At 38.3% G+C, this 16,134-nt stretch overlaps 1 protein-coding gene across 5 annotated transcripts in view; it reads left to right on the top strand.

Moving 5' to 3' along the window:
- Positions 1–3,936, top strand: part of col6a3 (collagen, type VI, alpha 3) — a 59,359-nt gene extending 55,423 nt beyond the window's left edge. For all 5 annotated transcript variants that reach the window (XM_078263078.1, XM_078263080.1, XM_078263081.1 and 2 more), the window contains 3 exons: positions 692–751; positions 1,929–2,114; positions 3,137–3,936. In XM_078263078.1, coding sequence (XP_078119204.1) covers positions 692–751; positions 1,929–2,114; positions 3,137–3,177 — 287 coding nt within the window. In that variant the 3' untranslated portion in view covers positions 3,178–3,936. The remainder of the gene's footprint in view (positions 1–691; positions 752–1,928; positions 2,115–3,136) is intronic.
- The last annotated feature ends 12,198 nt before the right edge of the window (positions 3,937–16,134 follow it).

The following is a 16,134-nucleotide window of genomic DNA, read 5'->3' as shown; positions in this document are numbered from 1 at the left end:
TATCTGAGGGGCCAATTCGGGGTGGGTTTTGAATCATTTAAAATTCAGCAATTGTCTCCATCTGTTGAAAGACCGACTGTCAAATGTCACGTTCCCTTTTAGCTTTTAGTTGTTCTTCGTTTAGTTTCCTTTTTTTCCAGTGATGGCCTTGCCCCAGTATCAGCAATAACTACAACTGATAACTTCTACAATCAAATTAAAATACAATTAGGCCTATATAAAGCAATCCCCTGCTACCTTTTACCTGGCTGGTGCAAGCTTTTCTGGTGTTACACCGAAATCTGTGACCCGTCAGAATGTGTGACTGTAGAGCCGGTCTGCCTGCAGTCAATCATTTGGTGACTTTGCGGGAAAAATTTGACCCGGGCAAAGGCATTAATACAAACTATATAACAATAGGGTTCTTTTCACTGTTAGTCTCATTTGCTGTTACAGGTCATTTATGATCATCAGATGAAAAATTATAGTTTCAGGAACATTAAAAAGTTACATATAGTAACTTTATAAGTAGAAAAAGAAAAGCAACCTGCCGATGTGGGCAATTTACAGATAAGACAGATAATAAGGATTGCATCTGAGTACATGTCTGTGGTCATTTATATCAACATTGCACCATGTTGGAAATCCTCCAGCAGTGAAAAGTCTGGTTTCTTTAAAGCTGAAACTACATTCATATATTATGTTTCCACAGTGCCAGAGCCTCATCCAAAAGTGCAGCAGGTTGAACAAGTGGAGATCCTTCCAGCTCCTGGTGAGATCTCATATACACTGACTAAATAACATGAATAGTTTTCTGTAGGCCTACAGTATTATGTTACTGTTCCTTCCCTTCTAACTCCCTGTTTTGAAGACATAACTGACTTTGATGTGGGTGCATGTGCATGCTTTGCAAATGCCAGCCAAGAGGAAAGAAAAAGCATTTCCTCCTGGTTTCAAACAAGCGAACCCACATCCTCAAAACATGATGATCAAATCTTTTCAGACCACCCCTAATGTTGGGCACATACAGTATCTGGACATCAAGTCGCCAGCCTCTTACTGTATCACTGTTACATAATTCAATTTCCACAAACTGTGTTCACTTTGCAAAACATTACGTTCTTTTTATTCAACTGGAAACAAACCAACCTCCTCCGCTGCCCCTCACGTGGTCTAAATGACTGAAGGAACAAATAAAAAGCAAAACATAGAAAGCTGAGAAGGTTAAGCTTTTGACACATCATAATCATATAGAAAATGAATGGAAAGCCTTGTTCACTGGTTCATTGTTTTTCTGGCGGCATACAGAGCAAGTTCAATTTGTCAGTACCACGTCAGCTGTGGAGTGAATTGGCACAAGGTCCTCACAGTAATACAAAGTCTACTCCAAACCAAATGTGCTATATCTCATTGTGGAACAATAATAGTCTGCTGTGTTGGAAGTACTTTTGTTCTTTCCTTGAAACATTTATAAGCTTTATACCGATTTTCTGTCCACAACATAAACAGGTCACTGGCAAAATGCTGCCATCATCTTTATTACTAATCATCATCAGGGCCACATAGACTCTGCGGGTGCAGAATTTCACCGTATTTTCCGAAGAACTTTCTGCAGAATTTTCCGCAGATTTTAAACCAATTTTAAAAATTAAAAGAAAGCTCAGAAGGTTAACATCTCCACCTCAAGCAGAAAAACAGTCCGCTAAATTCCGTAGATTTTCATTCTGGATCCCCGCTGAACCTGTAAAAACTAATCTACAGATTCTGGTCATTATTAGTAATGGTAATGATATATTTACTGCTGATTGCACCACTCATTGTTGTTCATATTTACAGTAACTTCTAATTTAGTGAACAATTAGTGAAAGCATTTCAGAGATGTGGTCTCTTCTAGTTGCATGTGTTCTCACAGTTTGCCTGATTGTTATTCTTTGTCGCTTCCCTCACAGCGGCCTCTACAGCCGTGGACATTTGCCAGCTTCCCAAAGAGGAAGGTACTTGTGCCAAATTTGTCCTTAAGTGGCACTACGATGCTTCCAGCAAGAGCTGCACACGCTTCTGGTATGGAGGCTGCGGTGGAAACCAGAATCGCTTTGAGACACATCAGCAGTGTGTGACGGCTTGTGGAAAACCAGGTACTTTGTTTATAGTAATAATATTCCAGTGTCACTGATCAGATATTGTCAGTCCACAGGTTACTGACCAATGAAAGGGACACCTCAGTGAAAGGATTTTTTTTTTTTACGGAAGCGCATTGCATTTGCCAATTTCTTTTTTTTTTTATTTTTTTTTTTTTTATTCTTGTAATATAATAAACTCCATGTCTCATACTTTTGATGGATGCCAGTTATTGCAGAGTTAAAAGTTGTACACATTCCATCAGTACGAACACTGGAAGATCAAGTTATGACACAGGGGCTCCCAGTCTGTGTTTATGTTCACACGGGGGGGGGATAACTACAGTATAAGATCAGTTGTATCCAACATTGATGCGGAAAAATGACAAGTTCAAGTTTCGATAGCAATGCAATCCAATAAAACAGGTGTAACAAGTCACAAGCAACAATACTGATCAGCTAATGCTGATTAAGCATGCTCACTGCATGCGTTACACGCTCAACACTGAAATATAGCAGTTAGCTTTTGGCTAAAACTTCCTCTGAACCCGACTACCACAACAACCTACAACATCAGTTCCTGTGGCTGCATTAATTAGATGGATCTTATTATAATGACATTCATGTCATATAATTGCAAGATACAGAATGATAAAGAGAAATAGTAAGTAAAATGTATTTATAAAGCACCTTTCTAGATTAAATGTCACAATATGCTTCACAATGAGTAATAAAGAGTTCATAATTATGATATAAAGGTCTTGCAACTATGACATTCATCTTAATTATGAGACACAGAAGTCATAATTACAAGGTGAGGTCTCCAATTATTTGTTTCTTCCGTGAAAACAATGCGCTTCCGGAAATTTCTGCAGATCGTTATAATTCGGTGTGTACACAGTGAAATATAACTACCTACCAAGATAGTTTAGGCCATTAAAACATTCTTAACATACTCTTCATAGTCTGTAATAGTATAGTTAGAAGTCCCTTTTTATATTAAATGGCTAACTGTGTTCATCTTTTCCATTCATCACCAGCACCCCTCAACCAAGGAGTCATCGCTACAATAAGAACATAAGACAAAACATGGCCAGCTTTCCTCTCTGTTTAGGGGATTCTGAGAAGAACCATCTAAAATGGCCATACTGTAAGGATGCAATGCCAAAGCAATGGTGGGCGCACTGGATTCCACAAACAAAAATGGACTTTATCCCCCAAATTCTTGAAGTAGTCTTTTTTTTTTTAGTAGGAAGGCAACACGATTTGCTGCATGATTTGTTTTAACCTACTGGTGCTACATAGTATGTTCGTTTTACCAAAGGAGTTTTTAAGTGGATTCAGTTTTGTAAAGTCACGTTTTCTGAAACAATGTTGTCATATTTTTCTAAATGCAGTTTTATAAGCAAGAAAACATGTATATCTTGGACAGAGATTATCAATGAATCAGAACTTGCAAAACTGGCATTATTCAATGCAGTCCTTTTTATATTGTGTTTTATACATTCCACATTCACATAGCAACATTGGCTTGTATTGATTACTATTTTCAAACTCACTTGATCCGTGTGAAATCATTACTTCACTATTTTAGAGTCACAGATTCCACAGCAATGTTTACACAAGTCTTGTATGGTAGTGTTTGTATTTAAATGACAGTGACCAAACATGGAATGTTAAGTGCACTTCTGGATCCACTGCCTCAAACACACAAGTTACAGCTATTGAAATGGAATTTACTTGTCAAGCTGTTTTTATTTTTGTTTCATTTGGTTACATCTGAAATTTGTGTTTCATCTGGGTATAGAGGAAATAAACACAAACTAGACTTTCTAATAAACATGAGCAACTCATTTTTTTTCTTTCTTGTTTTGAATTAAGATTTAAGAAACAGATACAGAGGTTCAGGAGTATGAACGATATGTGACTTCCTTTCAAAAGGTGGAGCTGAAGATTGCATAAAACCAGAAGAAAATAACTTCTATAAGGGACATTGTTATTTTATGTTGTGTAATTCTACTGCCTTTTACTTGTTTTTACAAGTGAATTTTAAATTAGCAAGAATTGGAGTAGAAACAGCTGACATATTAGTGCTCAATATGCAAGTGGCAATTATTATGATCCTTCTAGGTCAGTTAAAAACTGAAATCAAGTTTAATGTTGGTCCTGTGTTTCCAAAGTTATATATATATATAAAAATCTGCATGGTCAATATGCATGACTAAAAAAAAAAAAAACTGGAAAAACCTCACTCTGATTCGGTTGATTGGTATGCATACTTTGATGTCTTTAGTTAATGTGGGACTGTTTGAACACCCCACATGACAGACAAATCTTGTAATCATAATTAACATCACACTAGAGAACAATTATTAAAATCCAAAAGCCTAACTGGAAGCAACTGCTCACAATTAGTGGCGAGACTTGATGTGGTGTCTCCTCTCTGTGGGTGGAAGTTTGTACTTTTGGACAGATGTGTTGAAGATTGTAAGAATGTAAGGGGCTGCTAATGTGTGTGATAACATACAGTACATTGGCATGTCAGTATATGTGAATCATTGTTGCATATACTGATCATACACTGACATGGTGCATTGTACAATGTATTAGGGCTGCACAATATGAGGAAAATGTCAAATTATTATTTGACTGATGTTGCGATTGCAATGTGATTCACGATATTGGAGGGAATGATACATTTTTTGGGTCATCATTCTCATGTAAAATGTACTATAGTCATGTAGTGTGATTTTTGCAAGAATCTGTACCAAACAAAGATTTTTTCTTTAGTCTGTAGGATAGGATTTGTAGGCCCAGGACGTAGTCTCTCTCTCTCAGTAACTAAGTACATTTACTCAAGTACAGTATACTTCCTGTACCATTTTAAGGTTCTTATACTTTACTTAAGTACTTCCATTTTACTATTTTATACTTTTACTTCACTACATTTCAAAAAGGGAAACAGTACTTTTTACTCCACTACATGCATCTGGTAGATACCATTGCCAGTTACTTTTGAAATAAAGTCTTTACATAAAAAGTGCCCAATGTTTATGTTCCACCGGAGATACATCTCAGATGGTTTCATTTAAACACGTTTGTGGCCAGAAGAAGGCAAACTAACCATTATTTCATAAAAATGAAAGCGGGGGGAAGAGAAGGCTACCAATTTGTGGAACAGAGCTTGGTTTTTCTCCTTTCTTCTCTAGGGCTGGGTAGTGAACGTCGATTGTTTTTAGGCACCGACTGAATTGCCTACTAAGCGTTGAGTATCGAAAAATTTACTTGCCATTCAATATCAAAGTTCAATAGACTTAACTACAGTGTGCGTCACATAAGTGGAAAGGAGATGAAAAACAAATGTGTGCCGTAATGTGTAATATGGTAATTTATTTTTGTTAAAATGGATTTTATGGAAATGGTATCAAAAAAAGCATCAAATGATTTTTTTGCTCACTATCAATTGTTTTAACGATTCCTATTCTATTCTTTTCCCATTAATCATCTCTTGAACTTTCAGATGTATGTTGTGACTAGGGCTGCACGATATTGAACAAAAACTGACATTGCAATATTATTTTACCTGCGATATACTGTATATTGCGATATGAAAAAAGACACATTTTTACAAGATGACATAAACAGCTCTATTTGGAAATAATAAATCATTCTCGACTACTGGGATGATTTTGTAGGGGAGTGCATCTACATAGAAAAGAAAAAAGAAAAAGGAACTTTAATGCTTTACAAACACCAAAGCAAGTAAGCGCTATGACTGCTCTTCTGAAGTGGTTTTTGGAGAGGAAAATTAGGTAGTTAAATACACTGGTTGACTGGCATGACACCATTGTATACATATAATACTATCAATCCAGGCTAAAGTCAAAGATAATAATGCATGCATGCTGCTTCCTCTAAATTTTAGGTTGTGGTCGACTATCGGCGCCGGCTTGTTTGCTAGATAGATTGATCAACAATGATTGTGATTGGTCGTTCGCTGTGCATGCAGATCCTGCATGTCACGCACCAGCAACAAACTGTGTATCCATGAACGCTTTAATCAGTGTAAATAACGTTATATCAGACACAGACTTCTGTTGTAGATTAGTGTCACGGTTCCAGCATCGCCGCTTCAATCTGTTAATGTTAGTTTGGGACAGACCCCTTGATTTCTGAAAGCTAAGTATCTTAGCTTTAGTCTGGCTGGTAACAGCTTTCTGGCAACTCTGTACAGTTTTCTGTGCCAACACCACATCAAGTTCCATTTGTAAATGTAACACTTTAAAGTTTCTTTCTACTTTAAAGTATCTATCCACTACACAGTAAAAAAACTTACTTTTAAAGCTAGTTCACCAGTTAATCTCATTATTTCCTTCCAAATAACAAATAACAATAACACAGACGTCCTGTACAAAAAGGGCCAAAGCTGTCTCCACTCCACACCTGCTGAGGAGGCTGAGGTCCTTTGGTGTGTGCAGGACTCTGTTAAAAAACTTTGTATGACTCTGTGGTTGCGTCTGCAATCTTTTATGCAGTAGCCTGCTGGGGAGCTGGGAGCACAGAGAGGGACAGAAAAAAAGGCTAAACAGACTGGTGAAGAGGGCTAGCTCTGTTCTGGTCTGCCCTCTGGACACCATAGAGGAGGTGGGGGGAGAGGAGGATGTTAGCCAGGCTGGCATCAATCATGGGCAACACCTCTCACCCCCTACATGAGACAGGGAGTTCCCTGAGCAGCTCCTTCAGCAGCAGACTGCTGCACCCTCAGTGCAAGAAGGAGCGCTACCGCAGGTCCTCCATTCCAGCAGCAGTCAGACTCCTTAATACAACATCATAATGTAGCACTGCTAGCTGATTCTGCAATATGAGCCATCACGGGACAATATCCTGCACTATGCACATGTATCTATTTATCACTCTTTGCTACCTCCAACTGTGCAATATGTCATTTCTATTCATCCACACCTTACTCATCTGTATATCTGTGTTTATATACTGTTTATATAAGGTTGTTGATTGTGTAAATACGGTTGTTTTATTACTATAACTAATTATATTCTATTTTTCCATTTCCTATACTTTATGTATAGTTTTTCTCCTATGTCTACTTAATGTGTATTTGTGTTATAATGATGTGTGTACATTTTTTTCTTCTTTTGAGATGCTGTAGCACAGGAATTTCCCCAGTGTGGGATTAATAAAGTCTATCTTATCTAAAACAGCTATGAATAACATCAGGACCAATTGCCAGGAGTTGAGTTTAAATTCAAACTAAAGTATGACTGTAATGGGTTAATGGCATGGCAAATTAATGGGAGCACACAAGGCCAAATTGCCTCCTAAATCGACAAGTATTCAAAAAGCTTCCACCGCAGGTGCCAAAAGCCGTTCAGGATGATTACGGTTTTTATTACAGTAAACTTATGAATCCAGGCTATTTACTTGTGATGGAGTATTTCTTCATTGTTGTATTGGTACTTTAATTAAGTGAAGAATCTGAGAACTTAATTTCTGGATTATATTCCATCCTCTCACTTCTTCCTGTGGTGACACAAAAACACAGACCATTGCTTTTTTTAAATGCAGGGCTTATTTCTGTCCAAGTTTACTAGTTGTAAATCCTAGTGGACACACCACATCCTTGCTAAAATGTCAGATTTGTTTAATGTTCAAACATAACCTCTGTTATGTTCACTTTAGAGCCACAGGAGTTAAAAGTATATTAAAAAACCTACCAGTCTTCTATGTAGAACAAGACACAGAGGCCACAGCAATGGGCAATTCTGTCAGAATTTACACAATGAGCGGAAAGTGACTAACAGCAGCTCACTTTGGTAAACTGCCGAGGCATTTAGCACATGCCAAGAAAAACCACCCTCTCTCATCCAACATCCAACCACCCAGCAGCATATGAATTAAAACAAATAAAGTCACACAGTTAAACAGAGCAAATCATAATTTGGGTTTCTGTAAGGTGATGAATGGGTCATAAAGAACATGTAAATAAGCGCAATCCTTCTCGCCTCTCTCTCTGTATCCCCACTAATGCTTCCCGTTCACTGCTTACTCTGGACGATTATCTTAGTATGCATGGTTCACATAATAAGACACTGAGGATAGTCCAGTAATTTTGTACATTTTTGTAGCAACAAGTCCTCCAAACCATACGAAGATACCCATCATGTATTCCTACCCTCTAATACGACCCACAGGAGTGTTTCCGTCCTCATATCTAAACTAGACAATGCTAACGGTCACGGTTCTAAACACATTAACGTGAAACAGGCAGTTTGGTTAGGTTTAGGCACACATACTAATTACTCAAGTTAAGAAAATGATTGTGGTTTGTAAGGGTGGGGAAAAAAAAAAAAATCAAAATTTGACTGCATCATGATTTTTTTGCGTCGATTTTTAGAACTAATTCTTTTCCCCAGAACTGAATTTCTTTTTCCCCCAAATATTCACATAACTATTTTCTGGTTCGACGGTTCCCCCGTTGGCGACTACATCATATCTGTTTTGGGCAAAACAGACAGAAAGTAGAAAATGCAGAAAATCCATGTTATGTAGATCTTTACAAATGAAATAACTTGTAAAGACTGACTGACTGATGTGCATTCTTTTTAGAACACAATTAGATTTAGAAATGTCTCATGATATATTGTCTCTAGAAGTGTATTATTCAACTTTTGTTTTTGTTAAAGAAGAAAGAAAATTGCAATACTCAATACTATCGAATGGCAATACTTTTAGAATCGCATTAAAAAATTGAATCAGCAGCCATGTTTTGTGAAAGAATTGAAAGGACAAAGGCATATTGTCCCAGCCTTAGTGGTTTGAGTTAAAATCATGGACATTTGTTAGATTACTTCACTTCCGGATATGCACGTGAGAATGTGACAAAGTTTGGTAAAGTACAGTTTGACTAAACCCCAACCTGTCTCGTTATGCAGAATGAAGCACTCTTATACTTACTTTCTGCTTTGCTCCTGTCATAATCACTACAGCTACTAGAGCATGCTACACTATAAAGGTCAAAATAAGTCATACTCCACTCACAGTAGGTTTCCCAGTGCATAATTTGATTTGGGTCTTTAATTAAATAAAACAACTAAGAATTATATGATTTCATTTGAATCTTGCATCTGTGGCTGTAGAACCCATAATTTTGTTTTCCCTGCTATTGAAAGCCTTTTCATTTACTCACAAACAGAAACAATGTCATCTTCATGTCCTCATGTGCAACATCTTATCCTCTCTGTGACAGTGTAATATTATCAGGAGCCTAATAAACAAGAGGGGCTTTCATTACTTCCAGTAGACTGAACAGGCTCCTTTGATGCCATCATATGGTGCCTTTTACCAAAACCAGTGGTTGGGTGGGAATTTCCACACGCTGCTGCTGATGATGATGATGATGATGATGATGATGATGATGATGATGATGATGATGATGATGATGATTCACATTGAGCCATTGAAGTGTAAACATCGATGGAGAAAAGGCAGAGCTTGACATAAACTTAAACTGTTCAAAGACATGATTGAAAATGGTGTGGTTTTTCTGAACAATTTGGAGAAACTTTAAAAACCAAAGTGCACTGGTTCCATCCGCATGACCTTTTTTGAAGATGAGTGAAATAATAATTGGGGGTTCAAACTGTATTTTGATGTTAGAAAATCCAAGGAAAATATTGAATGGGGCCTTGAAGCTAAAGTGATCCTGCTGTTGAAAAATCATGTAGCTGCGGTTTGGTCGACTACTTTCCAATTGATGAACTTGGCAAGGTTTCGCTGCGAGCGTGGGAGCTCTGCTGTGTCCCTGGAGGCTTTATGCTGTATGTGGCCAAAAGAACATGGGGTGGGGGAGAGCAGTGAGGACTTTTTACTGCTGTAGCATTGATGACTCACACCGCTGGCTCTGCATCTTTCCACAAGAGCCATAAAAGTCAGGGGCCTGTAATGGCTTTCACATTGTGCAGCAGAGCTGTAAAAGCACTCCCACTTTCGGAAGCTCCTGAGTCACAGCAGAAACCACCTGCAGACTCATCTCTTCCCTCACCCATTGTCTACTTTGGCTCGCTTGGCAGTGGCATCCCCAACATGCAAGTCAGCTATTGCCCATTTGTGGTCAGGCTCAATGCTGAGCACACAGAAAATCCCCCTGGGCTGCTGAATGTTGCCAAGTTAAACGACTGACATGAAAGGCCAAAGAGATCTGAGAGAACAGAAGGAGCAAAAGTTTCTTAACTCCTGGATCCTTTAAAACTTTTTTCTTAAAATAAATGTCTCTAAAGTTTCTCAAATCTGTGGTGACAGCAGGGTCAACATGGTTCTCATAGTTTTTCACAAAAACAAGGAGATGACACAAGTGTGTATCAGTCAGTTGGCATTTAAAATGATTTCGTGACCCAGACAAAAATGTACTGAATTTCTTTAGTTATTATTATAGGCGTATAATTAATCTTGTGATTAAATCAAGTGCAGTTAAAGGTCCAAATTCAACTTGAAGTATGTCCTGAAGAATGGTTAGAAAGATCATACTATTCACTATTCTTTCATGGGCCATATTAAGAGATCTTAAGTATTCTTTCTTATAAAAGAAATGCCTGTATTAGCATGTTTCTCCAAAGAACAAAGAATTAAACAGGAACTTATTGCCCTCGTGCGAACAGATATGATTTATGTCAGCCTATACTTCTATAAGCAAATTAGTTTAAGCACACTATCCTTTCAACCCCACATCAATAACATTACCTGGTCTGCCTACTTCCACCTACGAAACATTAACTGCCTCCGCCCCTCCCTTACCCCCCACACTGCTGCCATCCTTGTCCACAGTCTCGTCACTTCCCGTCTGGATTACTGTAACTCTCTCCTCCTCGGCCTCCCTCACAAATCCCTCCATAAACTTCAACCGGTCCAGAATTCAGCTGCCCGCATCATAACTCAAACCCCCTCCATCCACCACATCACTCCTGTCCTCAAACAGCTCCACTGGCTCCTGGTCCAGTTCCGTATCCGATTCAAAGTCCTCCTTGTTTACATTCAAGGCCGTCCACAACCTCGCTCCCCCATATTTGTCTGATCTCCTCCACGTTCCGCTCCCTCAGATCCTCTTCCTCCATACACCTGTCTGTCCCCTCCGCCCACCTGCTCTGCTCCCTGTCTCTGGTATTCATTACCACCCCAACTCAGAAACATTGATTCATTCCCCCATTTCAACTCAAAACGCATCTGTTTTAAAACTGCCTATTCCACTTGAGGTCAATTGCTCTGCCTTTTTCTGCTGTTTCTATTTCATTCTTTATTTTTATTTATATATTTTTTGCTGCTTTTAAATGTCTTATGTATCCCTGGACAGTGTCCTTGAGTGCCGAGAAAGGCGCCTTTAAATAAAATGTATTATTATTATTAAGCTTATTATACAACATAACATGACAAAATGTTACTGCAAGTAACCGTGTGACTCAACCATAGACAGTATATAAGAATGGACCAACAGATCCCGTTGCTCTGGACGGAGACCAGTGAAGGCCATTAGAAGCACTTTTCCGGTGAGTGCTGAGCGTTACTGAGCAGCCTCCAACTGAGAGAGACAACGTAAAAGTGACGTGAGCAACCTGTCTGAAAGTTGTAAGTCTTCTGGTAGCTGTGCCAAGAGAAATCTCAATCATTCCGAATATTGCAGAGACGGAGAGCGTAGGTATATGTAAGGAGATAACATGGACACAGGCTAATTATTGCTAACTAAAATGCTAGTTAACATTAGTAATTAAACTTAAACAGCTAATGTAAGTCGAAACTGCCTGCGAGCTTCTCCTGTACTATACGGTAATTCCTCTACTATGCGACAGTAAGTCCCGTGGTTATGACACAATCGTTAGCTTATTTTTACAAAAACATCTGCAACAGAGCCATAACGTGAGATATAAGGTAATGGAGCCTTTTATACATTGTCATGTTTCTTTAGAAATAAACAATGGACAAATAGTCTTTAAACGTTTCAGATGTAAAGTTATTCTCTGTCAAAGTGACGTCAAAATGAATGGCAGTCAATGGGATGCTAATGGGGGGGTGAGTGCCTGTTAGCATCAAAATGCCACCATAGGAGGTACGCGTTGTGAGGAGAAGCTTACCCCCTTGGTCTCAACAGCCATGATCATCTTCTTATTTAATGGCAGATTGCAAAAAATGTAAGTGCATACCGCCACCTTCTGTACAGGAGTGTGTAACATGTCATTTTACAATCATCTGAAATTCTAGTCAACAACCCTATCTTTTAAAGTTTTAATTAGTGCCTTCCTGGATTCTTATCCCTTCTCATTCTGATCCTAGTATCCCCATCAGATTCCACTCCTGCCCTGCCTCCTATCTTGAATTAATGTAGTACTTCATGAACTATCAGTAATGTACAAGGATTAATACTATCTCATGCATGACTTAATGCAGGAACACTATGTTCATGAATGCATCAATTAAGGTATTTGAATCATCATGATTTGATTTATTAATGATGTTCTTGTCTTCCTCAGAAAACTGACCAGTCCCAACAGCGTACGTATATTCGGAAGTATTGCAATGTTGTAATCAGGGTTAACTAAACATAACATCTTAATTACTTCGTCATGTTTGTGGCTCTTTAAATAAAATGCTGACCTTGTCCATCTTTAACATTGATAAAAAAGATATGATTAATGGTGGCATAAAATTAAATGTATTAAGGTGTGAAAAGGTGTAGATTTTTTACGGTTAGCTGACTAGGACTCAAAATGCAGAACTGACAGAGACCAGGACGTGAACAAACCCAAGATGTATTAAACTGAATATTCAAATGTGCTAGGGGCAGAGCTCAGGGAGGGCTCCGGGGCCGAGGGAACAGACAGAGGGGTCTTGGGAAATCCGGCACAAACTGAGATTCAGGGGGAAAGGTATCCAATAGGATCCAGGGGGTGTCCAGAGATGGATTTCCAGAAATCCAGGGCAGTGTGTGCAGGAGTGGAGTGGAGGTGGGGGTCAGGACAGGCAACTAAGGTATAGGGAAACCAGAATTAGAAAGATACAGATCAGGTAACAGGATTTTCAAAGGCTGGAAGCGTACCTGACTGGTAGAGTATAGTTTATGATCTGGCAGCAAGTGTAGGAATGAACCAGGTATATATATATATATAGCAGAGCAGGATGAGGCTGATGAGTAGCAGCTGGCCCTGACTCCACTTCTGTAATCAAAAAACACACAGGGGGGTGTGTGAGAGAGAGAGAGCGCGAGAGCAGGCAGCACACTACACTGGGGCAGAGGGCCCAACAGGATTGTCAAAATGATACTCAGGTCACTACATTGACACAAAATACAGTTTACTGCAGATCCATTTTTATAGTTGCTTTATTTACAACATAAGGCACTTAAATAAGTAATGCCTGAGAACAATGCTCACCCAAGTAGGATATTTATTATATCCTATTATTATTTTACTTTTTCCTAACTTCCAAGTGTCTGACCACCCGAAATGTCTTTGCAGTTTTTTTTATTTGAGGGGTCACAAAGATGATTACTGCATATGCCACCACTAATCATTATCTTATTTATCAATGTTAAAGATGAACCAGGTCAACACTTTAAAGGGCCACAAACATGAAGTAATAAAAAAGCAATGTCTAGTTAACCATGATTACAACACTACAATTTGGTTTATATTGCCTGTCACTTTAACAGTTTTACCCATGAAGGAGACAAAAAAATGAATCAATAAATCAGAAATCATGATGATTCAAATACCTAACTTGATGCATTAATTATTGTATTGTTCCTGCATTGTCATGCATGATATACTATTAATCCTTGTGCATTACTGATAGTTCATGAAGTACTACGTGAATGAAGTCATGCATGAATTCATGATATTTCATATAGTTTATGTACCATTATTATAAAGTGTTACCCCAGAAGTGCCTTGATGGGCCACAAACATGAGGAAGTAATGTTTAGTTAATCATGATTACAAAACAATTCCGTTTTTTTAGTCATGACATTTGTCACTTTAACTACATGATCATTAATACATCTGGAATCAGGATGATTCAGATAGCAATCAGGTACCATTATAAAGTGTTACCAATTTAATACAAAGTATGGTAGCTCATTCTGGCAGGTAGCAAATATCTATAAGAATTGACTACTTTATCTATAAATGTGGTTAAAAGTATGGTAGCTCATTCTGTCAAGTAGGAAATATCTTTAGAATTGACGACGTCCTCTAAAAATGTACTTAAGGTGCTCTAAGTGATGTTGGGTGACGACACTTCTTGTTGACGTTCAAAGTATTTTCAAACAAAACGAGACTAGCTTGCCCCTCCCTCCTCCTCATCCCGTCCCCTCCCCCTCCCTTCCGTGCTTCTGCGCACTAACCCCACAACCCCCACCCCCAACTCCTTCTTTTCGGTTATTGGCTGGAACACGGTTATGTTTGGTGGTGCAGGTTGGCACAGTTTGTTTTCGTTGGCGTTTGTGGAGCCTGGGCTGACTACAGAGACCACGTTTTTTTTAAAGTGTGTTCAGGGGACAGGCAGCTCGCAGATAGTGAGGAGATGTTTGCTGTATGGGACAAAGAATGTTGTAGCCTAAAAAAACATCGCTTAGAGCACCTTTATTTTCAGGCTGCACCAAAAACAAAACCTCCTGTTTAGCCAGACTCATTTCACTTCAGAGTGATAGTACACCACCCCAGACTCACCAGTCACTCTGGTAATATCAGAGCATTCTGATGTAGGAATTTAAAGTCTTTGAAAATTTCCAACTGAAGCTATATTTTAACTGTTTTGCAGGCTGCTAATTAAGGCTATGTTTTAATGCTTTAAATCTGTGTAGATGAACAAAAGCTGGTTAAAATTGTGCATGTCTGAGGTATGTAAACATTGTTTCTCTAATGGATATTTCCTATGTATTACAACTTGGATCTCATTAGTTATAGTTTCTGAATACTAGATCAAATTTTACAAAGAAATGCTACTGGAAATTATCCAGAAACAATACATCTCCCACAATATGTCTCATATATATATATATATATATATATATATATATATATATATATATATATATATATATATATATATATACACACACACACATACACACACACACAGGATAATCATTTAAATAAGAATTGTTATGGGGAATTCAAATTAGAAAAATTGTTCAAATCGTTTTTTTAATCAATAACAGCAGACTGAACCATGAACTCTTCGTACATATAGCTATGAAACGTACTGCACTTTAATTTGAATGTATTCCATGTATTTATTACTGTAAGCCCCACATTGCTGTTTGCTGTAAGGAAGCGTCCCCTACAGTCCAGCGTAATTATGACTGGAGTACCTAGTATAAGGCCACAGAAATCGGCGTACGTGGGGTTGATGGATGGGTCCCAAAACACAGGACCTTAAAGGAGAAATCTGAAAAAAGAAACCTAGAAAATTTTTACCTTAATCCTGATTGCTTGATGTCTCCGAGTACCATCGATAAGAAAAAAAAACAAAAAAAAACGACCAAACTCAGTGCTTGCAAACTGGAGTTGCTGCAGCTAATGGCCAGAGCTCCCAGTTTGATTACTTTGAACGTTCACCTAGCTGGAATGAGAAGAGAAAAGAAAACACTGGCTATGCTACTCCTTAAAGCAGTATGGCTAAACAAGGCTAACACTAGGTTTTTATTTTCCTTTTTTTAAAACGATTTTGTTGCTTGTGAAAGACAGCTTGTGGATTTAGCTATGTAAACGATAGCCCACAACCAAAGTGTTTATATCCAAAGAATCCTATGTGTGACATAAATATAATGAACTTAAAGCTGTGTGTCAACTTGTGTCAGTCTGTTCAACTTGTTCTGTACGTTTATCACTAGTGATACTGCTTGGAGAAATGGCGACACGTGAGAATGTGCTTCCAAATATTGGTCATCTGTCAAACATTCTTGACTAAGTTTTGATCAGGCTAGCTAGCTCCATTTACCAAGCAAGCTTACTAGCTAGCTTCTACCAGCAATGAA

The sequence above is a fragment of the Sander vitreus genome, chromosome 11 (assembly GCF_031162955.1).
Source record: "Sander vitreus isolate 19-12246 chromosome 11, sanVit1, whole genome shotgun sequence".
In the NCBI taxonomy this organism is placed as follows: Eukaryota; Metazoa; Chordata; class Actinopteri; order Perciformes; family Percidae; genus Sander; species Sander vitreus.
Note: the sequence above shows the minus strand (reverse complement) of the source record. Positions and strands in the feature narration are given on the sequence as shown.